This window comes from Hesperophylax consimilis, chromosome 9 (genome assembly GCF_061612785.1).
Source record: "Hesperophylax consimilis isolate HC1 chromosome 9, BYU_Hcon_1.0, whole genome shotgun sequence".
NCBI classification, from domain to species: domain Eukaryota; kingdom Metazoa; phylum Arthropoda; class Insecta; order Trichoptera; family Limnephilidae; genus Hesperophylax; species Hesperophylax consimilis.
The window spans coordinates 27,199,276-27,213,515 of record NC_142844.1 but is presented as its reverse complement, the minus strand read 5'-3'; the positions used below and the strand labels follow the sequence as shown (position 1 = coordinate 27,213,515).

Here is a 14,240-nt window from a genome sequence, read left to right as displayed (position 1 = left end):
CGCCCAGGCTTTATTTCAAGTACTAGTTGAAGCACCCAGCTTCGCCCAGGCTTTATTTCAAGTACTAGTTGAAGCACCCAGCTTCGCCCAGGCTTTATTTCAAGTACTAGTTGAAGCACCCAGCTTCGCCCAGGCTTTATTTCAAGTACTAGTTGAAGCACCCAGCTTCGCCCAGGCTTTATTTCAAGTACTAGTTGAAGCACCCAGCTTCGCCCAGGCTTTATTTCAAGTACTAGTTGAAGCACCCAGCTTCGCCCAGGCTTTATTTCAAGTACTAGTTGAAGCACCCAGCTTCGCCCAGGCTTTATTTCAAGTACTAGTTGAAGCACCCAGCTTCGCCCAGGCTTTATTCTGCTTTAACGAGTGGAAAAGTTTATTGAAATCTCGTGTAGACATTGATCTTCCTCTTGTTTGAGGACAAAATTGTTCAACAAAACAGAAGAATGTAATTATAAATACTTATGTACAAATCGTCAGTCATTTTTGGTTAAACCGAAAAAGAAAACATGGGTTATTTTTTTTATGAAAGCCATGAGGGTAAGAAGACATCAACATGGCCTCTGTATTTCCTTCCTTCCTTTCTCTCTTCAAAAAGACCCTGCACACAGCATCCCCAAAGATAACGTAGGCCCCGAGGGAAATTATATTTCTCAAGGCGTTCACTCCTTCCTCTCTCCAAAAAGATCCTTCACACAGCATCCCCAAAGATGACATAGGCCCCGAGGGAAATTATTTTCCACAAAGACCTCCTGAGTGGCCGCTTGAGGGGATGAAGTCATATAGAATAATTTCTGTTCATCATTTTGGCGCATGATCTATTTTTTTTCATGGCGCGGATGATTGTGAGATTGGATTCTGCAAATAAAAATTAAAGCATGTTTGAAAATTTACAAATAATAAAACAACATTAATTAGAAAAACCAAAGAGAAAAAATTGGGGAAAAGGGAATATTTTGAATTTTTATTTTTAAGAGCAAAGTTTCAAATTAAATTGCAAACTTCGGTGTAGTCGGGCAAACTACCAATTTTATTTTACAGAAAAAAAAATTGTACACGGTGTCCGGAAACTGGTGAATCTACATAAATGTGGAGTCGATTTTGTGGTATAAGTTTTTTGATTTGAGTTTTCATTTTTGAGTGCGTACCGGTCGCCAGAGGGTTAATGTCTTTTAAAATGTGTCAAAGTGTTGCTCTAAAAGTGTTTTTAACCCCTCACTTAGCGAAAAGAGTTTAAAAAAAAATCGAAATATTCAAATCGAAAAGAAAGGGAAGTTTTTTTTATTTTTTTTTGAGTTTTCCATGTGATGTAGATTCACCAGTTTCTGTACACCGTGTATAGTCAAAAATAATAATGATTAAAAATTTATGTTTTTCTAAATAATAGATAATTATTGATACTGTTTCAATTAACAATAAAACAAAGTACAGTGTTGCCAACTCAGCTATTTAGAGCTACATTGATTTGGTTGTAAATTGAGATCATCAACTTTAAAAAAAAGATTTAGCTTCTTGGCTCCTTTCTAAATGTCATTCAGGTAAAATGTATACTCCTCAGAAATTCTCTTTTTTTGGGTGACATCCAAGGTTCGTAGAAAACGTATTTAACAAGGTTAGCTTAACCAGGGGTTAGAGCGGTGATTGGCAAGAAAATCGTGACGTAGAATCGAGGTTATTTATTAGCGCCTTGTACATATTGCCTTTGAAGACATTAAAATTTTCAATTGTATTTATACAAAGATTCCCACACGGTGGCAGATACTCTCAGTATTGCCTTGGTGGAAGTCGTGAAATACTATTATTCGGAATCGAAGCGTTGCCTGAAATGGCTTTAGCCGTATTTGGTGACAAGGTACTTCCCCACCTTCCTCTTTCTCATTTCCTTCTCCTCCCTATACCGAAATAGCCTAAACTATTTTCATCACAGCAAAATGAAATAATACAATTATTTATAACACGGCAGTTTTTAAACAGAGTTTTTTTAACTTCAACTCCACACAGGACACCCCGAGGAAAATAAATTCCTCGGGGCTATGTCATCTTTGGGAATGCAGTGCAGTGGTTCTTTGGGTCTCCGTGTCCCATTTCAGTTCAGAGATAATGAGTTAAGTCTTCCTCGGGCGTCCTTTTACATTCAGTATTGTACACCACATTGTTATCTATTATTAAAAATATATCGTCTTTAATTCGACCTCTTATATCATTTCAGTCAGAGATAATGTGTTAAGTCTTTCATAAGCGTCCCTGATTTTTTCTACCATTAACTACGGATTACCACATTTTTTTATCAACTCTAATTCGACTCATATGTACAAACGACGAGGAAATAAACTCAGATTTACCAAAAAATAATATTACATATTATACCTAGTGAAAGGTGAGAGAGATCATTCCTTTCGGACTCCCAACTGGTCTTTGAGTGACGTCACGAGCAGAGATGTGCAAAATGGGTACCCAAAACCATTTGAAATGCAAAATGGAAATGGGTCAAAACTTTTCCATTTGAAAATGCAAAATGCAAAATGGTTTTTAGAAAAGCATTTTAAATGCAAAATGCAAAATACCTATTTTCAAAATGCATTGAAAATACAAAATGGTTTCTCAGGTCAAACAATTAAAATAATTATATAATTTTCAAATAATTTTGTCATTTAATAATGGACATCAATTTAGAACAAACATATTGCATGATGGTAAATCCAAAAACACCACGACTACAGATTATGAAACCACAAAAAATTTGCGCGGGACTAATGTTGCCAACGTAAAAACATAGAAACTGCTATCTAACATTTAATATTACAGCGTCGGCCATGTTCAGTATTTGAATCAGTATTTTTTGTAATGGTATCACTCAATTGTCAGGGCTCCTACCAGGGAGCAACTTGACAAATGTAAATTATCTCTTATAGCGAGGTTGAGGACTGACTGATATTTGGGGCTTATGAAAAAAAGATGAGTGGAGAAAGTAGGAAGAATGTTGCAAAAAAAGCATTTAAAATGGAAAATGCATTGAGAAAAGCATTTAAAATGCAAAATGGAAAATACCCATTTTGCATTTTGCATTTCCATTTGAAATAAAGCACATCTCTGGTCACGAGTTTGCGAGTTTTTTCCGAAAAGTGCCTGTATGAGCCAACCTTGTTAAATACATTTTTTACAAACCTTGGTGACATCTAACTTTAGTTTTCAAATCGAATTAGCAACCTGCATAAATGTCTTACATCAGGGTTCTAGTTAATTAGAATGAATTTGACAAACAATCAATAAATTACCTTTCGATAACAGTATTGCCATTGGTGATAGTTGCAGCCAGACAACCGTGTTTCAAATGGTCTATGCACCGCCATTTTCTCACCCCTCCCTCTAAAGTTCTGGCCAGGGCGTACTTATAGTGGTTTAGGAGCATTGTCTGAACTGTAACACTGTCCGCATCTGATGACAAACACATTTTATGTGATTAGTACGATTCCTGCACTGGGAAAAACATTTGACCTATAGGGGTAGTCATTAAGGCAAAAATTTAATCTCATATTTTAGCAAGAACTATTCTAATTTCCTGGGCATTAACTATGTAACAATTTCTAGATATTTTTGTTTTATTCAGTTTTATTGTCCAATGTACATTTGTTACTTAAATTTTGTTTACTTTGCTAGCTAACTAGCAATCTTAAAACTAACTTAATGACACGGTTGTGTCTAAACCGGTAGCAAAGTAAACAAAATTTAAGTAACAAATGTACATTGGAAAATAAAACTCAATAAAACTATTCTAGTTACATACAATACATACCCGTGTATTCTGTAAACAGACAGATTTGTTTGTATGTATTGCAGTGAAACTCTCTTTCAGAGTTTTTTTGCATTATGTAAAAAAATCTAGAAAACACAATAGACATCCGAATCGATACGGGAAAATAATAAAAAAAATTATGCGGGATTCAAATCAGGCCGTTTAATTATATTTCACAGGCTCAAAAAACTTATAATTCACTGTGCCGTGTGCCGGTAGTTGTGAATACGTAGACATTTAACCTCTCGAGAACCGCCGTATCCATATGAATCAATCAAAAAAATCATTTCTCTGAGCTATTCTGGCAGAAACTACTAAGTTTACTTAATCTATACTATCTAGCAATTTAATTTTTTATTTTTACATTGGCTGTTGTCATAGTACTAATTCTCTAAAATTGTGTACATTGAATTGTGTGTGTAGTTAATTTGAACATTGGCCGGGGTTTGTTTACAGGGTTCCAAGAGGGAACTTAGTACATATACCTCTAGGAACACATTGGACTGTATTCCAAGCTTAGATGAAGACCATCTTAGCTTGTGAACAGCAGAACACATGTATCGGGTACAGGAATAAGAACATAGGCATATGCTCTGATAGTCAGGCAGCCGTAATGGCACTGGAAAGTAACCAAAGCGACTCCAGACTGGTGATGGAATGCAAAACCATTCTTGAAGAACTTGCTACCATCAATAAAATAATCCTGATCTGGGTACCAGGACATAATTTCAATAATTTAAACTATTTCAATACGCATACATACAGACACACACACAAACACTCGTATACATTACAGACGTCACACACACACCTATAAACTACACAAGTCACCTGGTAATTAACGAATAAACATACCACCTAGCAGACATTACAAGGAAACATATCATAGGTACACAACATGAAGTATCTTATTCCTGTATATTGTTTCATCTCTGTAAATCATGTACTGTTTGTTTCTATAATATAAAATAAAAATAAAATAAAGGAATTGAGGGCAATGAGCGGGCTGATGGACTAGCAAGGAAAAGGGCGAAAGCACCACTTGCAGGACCCAAGCCGGCCGTAGGAGTAGCAGCTTGCCACACTAAAATACATATTGAAAGGGTGGGTCAAATCCCAACACTGGGAGGAATGGGAAAGGGCACCCGTAATGAGGCAATCCAAAGTACTCATAAACGGACCAGACCCAAGGCGAACCAGACAACTACTCGATATGGACAGAAACTCACTGAGGGAACTGGTAGGACTACTAACGGGACACTGCCATCTCAGGAGGCACATGCAGTTGTTGGGAGTGAAAAACACCAACAGATGCAGGAAATGTGAAGAGGGTGAAGAGACTCCAATTCACCTTTGGTGCCAATGTCTGTTGCGAACAAGGCTCAGACACCTGGGAAGACACATTGTAGAATCAGAAGACATCGTCACATATCCAATGACAACCCTGGTAAACTTCATTAAAGGGACCGGATTACTGTTAAAGGATTGAGGTAAAATGGGAGACAGCACAATGGGCCTATGGCCTAAGTGCTCACGGGAACCTTACGTCAACCATCTCCTATATTAAAAAAATAAAACTACTTATAGCAGATTATATACCACTTACACAAATATATGAATGCAATATCTGATAAGACGGTACAATTAACAACATCATTTTGCAAAAAACAAATATGTTATTATGAAAATAGAATCAGCTGGCGGACGGTGAAAATTTAGCTTTAGCACTCCAAGAGTTAAGTGTGAAAATTCTTTTGCTGGTTTCACTATTTTTGAAAAGATTAAGAGTTGTTACGGGGTGCAGCCTGCGTCTGCAGGGTGATATAACCCTGATGATAGCCAACCTCTATCTAATAGGAGAAGACAAAGCTTTACTTTTAGGTCTATTCAGTGAGTCGGGGTCATCAGATGGTGATACTTCATAGAATTCAATAGGGTTCACGCCTCCAGCCAAATCAGAATCAGAAGATACAATCACCATGTCTTCATCCATCATCAAGTCCCCCAGTTCTTCTGTTTCCAGTTCTTTTGTCTCCAGTTCTTCTGCCTTGCTTAGTAGTCTTTTTTTTTTTCTAAAAAAATATTGGACAAATATTAATAAATCGTGAAAATTTTCGTTGAATTCTTTCGACATTTCATGGTGAAGAGACCACATATATTTTAAGATGGTCATTATAAGTGGAGATGAAACAATTCCTTTTTTTTGTGTAATTATAGAGACTTCTGACTCGCGTAATGGGTAACCAGACAAATCAGAAGAGAGACAAATCAACACACTTATGAAAAGTGATGATAAAAAAAAGATTAGATTTATTGGCTAGTTTTTTTCCCTCACTTTTATTTAATGAGTTTGTCGTTTTTCAAAGATTTTTTTTGATTTGTTATGGTCATAGATTATTATGGACCGCGAAGAATGCATACAGAAATTGGCTTACTGAATCACACCTTGATAACTTATTGAGAGTAGCACACATGAATTATAAAGGAACCTGATTTATGCAAAACAGTCAAAACAGCAAAAAGTTTGTATCATCATCAAAAATCATACATATTTTCAGTTTTCAGTTAATTTTTACGTTAAATATTACAATACGAGGTAACAATAAGCTAACACGACCATACATCCCATTTTGAACTGGACCATCAGGCTTTCGGTACTCTGTGCAAGTTTCAGCACTCAAAGCCGTATTGATTACTGGGATTAATATTAATAAAAAAACGTACTCGCACTTCTTCTGAAGAAATTTTTTTCCTTTGAAAACTGTATTCATAATTTGTAATCCGCCAAAGTCCTAGAAGGGAGGCGTTAGGGTAAAAAATTATTTTCAGGGGGTATTATGTTACAGCCTGTGTAGCATTGCAAACATAGGAATGCAGCCCGGTAGAAAAAAGATTGAGTATGATTGAACTAAGTCTCAAACAACATCAAACGAGAAACGTGATTTTGTTAACTAATTTAAACTTGAACATGAAAAAAGCAAACTTAGAGCATTTTTAAAAATTTTATTGGAATACGTGTGTAATACTGATATATCGGCCTAGTCGATATACCTACTGTATAGTTACATCTCTAATTATATGGCATTCAATGCCTTTGAATCGGTAGAAAAATAAATTTATGCTTGGGTTGCACAGAACGCATTTTGGACTTATAGCTATATACTTAGATATTCAATTAAATCTTAGATTGCTTCATACTTTTCAAGAATTTTATGGCTATGGCTATTAACTCTTTGCACGCGGCCGTATCAACTGTTGTTATGGCAAAAATTCCATACTCACACGCGGCTGTATCAACAGTTGATACGGAAACTTTGATAGCCGATATTCCAGCGCTCTTTCATCATAAATGTATTTCTTGCTCACTTGGACATTCGTAGAACTATCACGATGCTGACATCTACAAGAATTTCTCAAAAATAAAATTGTATTTCATAAAAAAAGATCGATAATCAAGTGCGCCTCTTCGCGCCTTTTAGTCCTTTAGTTTACATTTTTGTCAACGGATGGCGTTAGTACTAGTATGTCATTCATAACTAAAAATAATAAGTGATCATGGCGTCCCACTTGTGTCTATCAACGCAGTGGCCTAAGTACACACACGCCGAGTGAATGGCGGGACCACATTCAAAAGATACGTTACGTCTTTGTATGAAATTTTATGTTTTTGCTTTTATAAACATGTAAGAGTGTTGACACACGAGGATTTGTTTTCATATTGTGGAGAATAATCTGTTCTGTCTATATAGTGCAATAAATCATGCCAGAATGCTATAATTTGACATTTAATTGCGTGCATAGGTATTTGAAAATATGTACCGCGTACGGGTACAGATAAAACGGAGCAAATTAACTTTAATTAGCTGTAGTTTTTTCTTACGTTTGTGAAGGACAACGTATAGAAGGGCGCTTGGAAAGGGTTCTCTTAGTTTCCAGTGAATTGAATGTCCTGACTGTGGCTGATCTCGGCATGATATGGATCTGTGATTCCTCATAACAATTATCATCGGGGTCGTCTTCTTCAGCTGCTGTTTCAATTGGATCCGGTGGCAAGCTCGCTGCGTCGCCACTATTATCTGCCTGCCATTTAAGTGTGTCTGTATCTATTTCCTGGTAACACAAAACATAATAATCAACCTGTAAGAAACAGCGTCTTTTTTTACTGTAATAAATCTATTTTACAACTTTTTTGACCAAAAACCAATTTTTTTTTGGTTTGGCTTAGGATTGTACCTTCCTTCCCAAGGACTGGAGTCAACCGCGCTACCGACCTTGACAGATGCCGATCGGGTAGGACCGACACTTATTTTGTAAATTAACTGCTGTAATTTTATCCAATTTCAGAGAAATGCGTATATGTCCACATTTGTGTACATGATTGACACCAAAAGTTAATACGATTGCATTGTCATCGACAACGAGTCTGTAAGTGGGTTAAGTTCTGCTTCCAAGATTTGCATTCATTCATTACCCAAAACAATAGTGATATTCATATAGATGTATTTAGAAAGATATAATGAAGAAAATTAAAGCTCACCGTATCGATTCCTTGTATCCGTAAGGCTTTGGCAGCCGCAAAGAAAGGTTCTAATTCTTCCTCAGTAATGTCCACATGTCCGGCGTATACATACTGCAGTAAGTGCCTCAGGGTTGGGTAGGACACATTCTGAAAGTGTGTATATATTTATCAACCAAGTATGTATGTATACATCGTAAAGTAATTTGTTTCATTCAAATGTAAGAAGTTGAAATTTTATGGTCTGTGAAACTAACAACTCAAATTAAAGCTATTGTTACTTGACTGAATTTGAAAAACATACAATTTTTTATGTTCATATTATCAGGTAGATGCATAACTCCAGATTCACACAGATTGATAAATACATAATGATAAAAATGTTGAAGTTTTTGCATAGGTAAACAACAATGTAAATACAATGGATTGTACTATGTATAATACGCACATTGGTGTCGCGAAGCTGCGACTCCACTATATATTTTAGAGGTGGTGTGATATGCCACACGCCCAAAGGACCAGTCCCAAACTACTCCGAATGATAGGTATGGGACGATATATGCATCCGACAAACCCGATGGACAGTGCAATAATCAAAGGTATAAATCTGGGCTTCTGGAGCACAAGATAAGCCCAGATTGGAATGCAGGAAAGATGGACTCACCCGTTGATGACTATCACACGTCTCCAGGAGTATTAGTTGATTTCACTTCACAATTTATATGTATATTCGCCCTGTCTGATATTAATTATCACTCCGAACTCTGATAAGCAACTGACTCCACTTGTCAGATTTTTCATGTGTTGCAACAATATTTTTAATATGGTGACATTTTGGGATGGGTAAGAGGGTAGGTAGGACATTTGCAGGATTTGGTATTGACATTACACTTGTCCTTTAAGCCTGTGGATGCATACCTAACAATCCCATATATATTGCGCGAACATTCTCCCGGCGTTGAAAGTACCTTCCGAAATTTTAAGTACTTTCAAATAAAGTAAAAAATTAAATGTAAAACGAAGTAAGATGAAATATAAATATTCTAATCAATACGCTATTAATATTACAAAGTTAAAACGAGAATTTATAAAATAATGAAATAAAGAAATAATACTTATTGTGTAGGCAAAGGAGACAATTTTACGACTGGTCGTTTAAAGTTCCCGGAAGGGGTCCTTACGCGTGCGACACGAACCACTCCGTCTTTACCAGGGAACACCTCCTCAACAACGCCCACCGGCCAATAAAGTGGAGGCGCATCCTCTTGATGCACCAATACTATGGTACCTACTAGAATGTTATTCGCGGGACTATTCCATTTTTTTCTCATCTGCAGAGAGTGAAGATACTCTATATGCCACTTCTTCCAATAAGATTGAACGAGGTGGTCCAAAAGCTCTTTCCTTTTCAGTAGACTAATGCGTTCATTAGTCAAATCATAAGCAGGTAGATGCTGAATCGGGGTAGACATCAGAAAATGAGCCGGAGTAAGAGCTTCTGGATAATGAGAACTGCTTAATAAACATAATGGCCGTGAATTAAGTACAGCCTCTATTTGTGTCAGAACTGTGAGAAGCTCTTCATAACATAAAAGTTGAGTACCCACAACCCTATACAGATGCGATTTAATGCATTTAATATTTGACTCCCATAATCCTCCAAAGTGAGGAGCGCGGGGTGGAATCGTCTTCCATTCAATTCTCCGAATGTTAAATTCATTGCGAAGAACTTCTTTAGTTGAATTTGCCTCTAAAAAATTATACAAGTCATCCAGACAATTCTTTGCGCCTATGAAATTTGTCGCATTGTCACTGTACATACACGAAACCGGTCCGCGTCTGGATAGAAAACGCTTAAATGCGTTTAAAAAATTGTCCGTGCTTAGATCTGATACCACTTCCATATGTATAGCCTTCGTTGTTAAACAAATAAATAGACATATATATGCCTTTTGACTTTTTACCCCACGACGCCTAGAAAGGGTTATATTTATTGGTCCGGCAAAATCTACACCCGTATGTGTAAATGCCTTTGCTTCCTGAACTCTAGCTGTAGGTAAATCTGCCATTAGCGGTATAATATTAGAAGGTGCAGTTTTAAAACAGAAATTACAAGCATGTACTCTTTTGCGTATTAGATTTCTCCCCGATAAGATCCAATAACGCTGTCTAATTATTGACATAAGGAGATGTGCACCAGTATGACAATTCACACGATGGTGAAAGTCTATAATTATATCGACAATATGATCCTGTCTTGGCAAAAGTACTGGATGTTTGTTTTCAAAAGGTATATTCGCGTTTGTTAATCTACCACCTATACGTAACAAGCCATTATGATCTAAGAACGGGTTTAGTTTTCGGATTGAAGGTAAGCATAATTTATCCCTCTGTATTAATTGTATATCGGCACTAAAATACCTATTCTGTAAAGCTTTTAATACATTCATTTCAGCAATGTTTAATTCCGTGGAATTTATAACTGTTGAGCGTGATAACTTTCGCATAAATCGTAAAATATATACCACAATTCTCAGCAGTTTTGGCCATGAGGAAATTTTTAAAGCGAGATTATATATCGGAGAATTTTCCTCTATTGACGTTATCGTAAATGTATGCGATTTTTTCAATTCCAAAGTATTCTCCTCCTCTCGTGAGGGGGAAAATCTTTCGACAGGCCACTCGGATACTGGGTTCGCAGCCCAGGGCGGACCGTGCCACCAAAGAGAATGATCGACTAGCTGTGCAGGCAGTAGTCCTCGTGATAAACAATCACTAGGATTGGTAACGCCATCTATGTGATAAAAATGTTTCGCGGGTAAATTTTCCTGAATTTCACTAACTCGATTAGCTACAAAAGTTTGCCACCGGTGCGGGGACGAGTGAATCCAAGAAAGTGCTATTTTTGAATCTGAAAAAGCAAATATATCGTTTATCGAAACGCGATTTCTATAAGTATCTATAATAGATCTAACGAGTCTAGATAAAATAAGCGCAGCGCATAATTCCAATCGAGCGAGCGACACTGTTTTCAGAGGGGCCACCTTGGATTTAGAACATATCAAATTCATTGTAGTGTTGCCACCCTTATCCGTGACATGAAGATATATTACACAACCGTACGCTTTCAAACTCGCATCTGCGAAGGCGATAATATTTATCGTGCAGTCCTCCTTTACTCCCAAATATCGAGGTAAATTTAAATTAGAAAGCATCGGTAATTCTTCCTTGAATTTGACATATCTATTAACAATACTTTGGGGTAGTTCCTCGTCCCATCCTACTTTCTCTAACCACAGCTCTTGTAAAAGTAATTTGGCATATAAAATTACCGGAGCAACCAAACCTAATACATCGAATAAACGAGCTATTGTGGAAAGAATTGATCTTTTACATATAGTTTTTTCCTCCGTCGGACATATCATAAATCGAAAACAATCAGATATCGGATCCCATTTTAATCCTAAAATGCTACATTTATCCGAAAAATCCATTGTCGCGCGGTGCGACTCTGGTAATTGGGCCAGTAAATGAGGAGAATTACTCGACCATTTGACTAATTCAAATCCTCCACACTTGAACATCGCCATTAAATCTGTAGCCAAAGTGATGCCTTCACTTATAGTATTTACAGAATATACAAAATCGTCCATATATAAATCATTAATTGCAACTTCCGCCGCTTTCGGATAACGATTTCTTTCATCGCTCGCTAGCTGCCGTATAGTTCGCATTGCTAGAAATGGTGAACAGTTCAAACCAAACGCGAGTGAATTAAATTGATAAACTCCAATTTGTTCATCTTCGTGAAATCTATAAAGAATTTTTTGATATTTACGATGGCTTTCCGTTACCATTATACGTAGATACATTTGCTTAACATCTGCGGTTAATGCTACAGCGAATAAGCGAAATTTAATTAAAAGTGTAAATAAATTAGATTGCAAATTTGGACCTGTATACAAAGTATCATTAAGTGACAACCCTGAACTGGTCTTTGTACTTGCATCTAATACAACACGAGTTTTAGTTGTTGATTTATCTTTACGAATTACTGCGTGATGAGGAATGAAATATCCCTCATCAATATTAGATGAAGACGGAACTTCAACCCTCATATATCCCTTTTCCAGATATTCAGAAACTACTTCATTATAACTGCAATGCAATTCTGGCGACGTATTAAATTTCCGTTCTAAATATTCATATCGACGCTGCGCGACACGGCGCGAATCACCTAAATTATTAGGATCTATCTTAAACGGTAAAGATACAATATACCTTCCCGATTCATCCCGTTGGACTGACTCGAGGTACATTTTCTCACATTCTGCATCTTCAGCACTCATCAACGACTTAATAGGCATGTCTTCCATCGTCCAAAACTTGGATAACGCATTATATAAATCTACATTGGTTATGGGGCCGAACGTCCACGAAACCTCCGGCGTACACGTAGGTATTTCACCCATTACAATATACCCGAATACTGTCTGTATAGCCGGTGGTGCATTCGTATTATGTTTAGATAAAACCTTATTCCCCAGCAGAATATATGGAAATAACTGTGCACCTAATAAGATATCAACATCGGATGGAACGTTCCAGGATTCATCCGCTAAGTTTAAACCCACTAAATGCTCACATGACTTTGTGTCAACATGTTGTGTAGGAAGCTTATCAGTTATTTTATCGACAACTAATAGACTAATTTTATAAGTATCTTCTGAAACGCGGGATTTAATTTTTAACGCAACGTGTCCCAATATTGGTGTCTCTACTGAACCAACACTTTTAACTACTGAATTATTTAAAGGAATTATTTTAAGATTTAATTCATTACAAGTGTTTAAACTGATTAAATTTTGTTGCGAGGCGCAATCAATTAAACACCTTACGGTTACTTGATTATTTTTATTGTCATAAGCAAATAACTGCGCGGTTGACAGTAGTACATTCGTAGCTATATTACCCGCAGAAAAATTATTATAATGTTTATTATTACGCGCTATTAATGTAATGGCTTCGTTTTTCGATTGACTTTCAGTATTCACCGTGCTCTCAAAATGCAGAGCGGTGTGATGTCGTTTTTTACAAATTCTACAATCCGATTTAGATGGACATTTCACAGTTTTATGTTTATCGCTTAAGCAGTTTACACATAAATTATTTAATTTCACAAACTGAAAGCGAGCATTTGGTCTTAATTCGTTAAATTGTTCACATTTAAACAATTCAACATGATCAGAATGATTACATTTCCGGCACCTATTACGATTATTATTACTTGACTTCTGTTCGACCACAGCGAATGAATGCGTAACTTTGTTTTTATTATTAACAACTTTATTATCATTTTGCCCAGTTCGTTCTAGGATTTTGACATGCGACCGAATGTATTCTATTAAATCGGTATATGTAGGTATAGCTTTCTCCCGTATAGACATTTCGAAATTTTGCACCAACTGTATATCTAATTTTTTCAGTGCAACATGTAATATTATAAAATCGGTTAGGTCATCAATACCTAATTCCTTGAGTGCAGCTATGGAAGACGCAAACCTTTCGATAAAATTATTTAACTCATTTGGGTTACTAGGTGCCAATAATTTTAAATTCAAAATATTGTTCAGATAAAAGGTACCTAGCACGCGTTTGTCCTGATATTTCTTTTCGAGAGCTTCCCAAATTAAAAAATAATTTTGTTCGTTCGGAAGTATTCCCGCAAAAACTGATAACGCCTTTCCTTGGAGTTTCCCTATCAGATATTGCATCTTCTGCGACGTATTCAAATTTTCATTTGAGTGAATGTTTAATTTAAAAGCTTCATAAAATATCGACCAATTCTCTTGATTACCATCGAACGATGGCATCTCGATCGGTGGGAGCTTAATTAATGGTGAATTATTTAATTTCTGTCGATCACGTGATGAA

The 14,240-nt window shown here is 36.4% G+C and overlaps 1 protein-coding gene across 2 annotated transcripts in view; it reads right to left on the bottom strand.

The window, feature by feature from the left end:
- Positions 1-349: 349 nt before the first annotated feature.
- LOC149421169 (uncharacterized) overlaps positions 350-14,240 on the bottom strand; it is a 56,841-nt gene continuing 42,950 nt past the window's right edge. For both annotated transcript variants that reach the window (XM_089635868.1, XM_089635870.1), the window contains exons 4-8: positions 8,328-8,456; positions 7,671-7,900; positions 5,666-5,862; positions 3,273-3,432; positions 350-855 (exon numbers count right to left, since the gene is read on the bottom strand). In XM_089635868.1, coding sequence (XP_089491994.1) covers positions 816-855; positions 3,273-3,432; positions 5,666-5,862; positions 7,671-7,900; positions 8,328-8,456 — 756 coding nt within the window. In that variant the 3' untranslated portion in view covers positions 350-815. The remainder of the gene's footprint in view (positions 856-3,272; positions 3,433-5,665; positions 5,863-7,670; positions 7,901-8,327; positions 8,457-14,240) is intronic.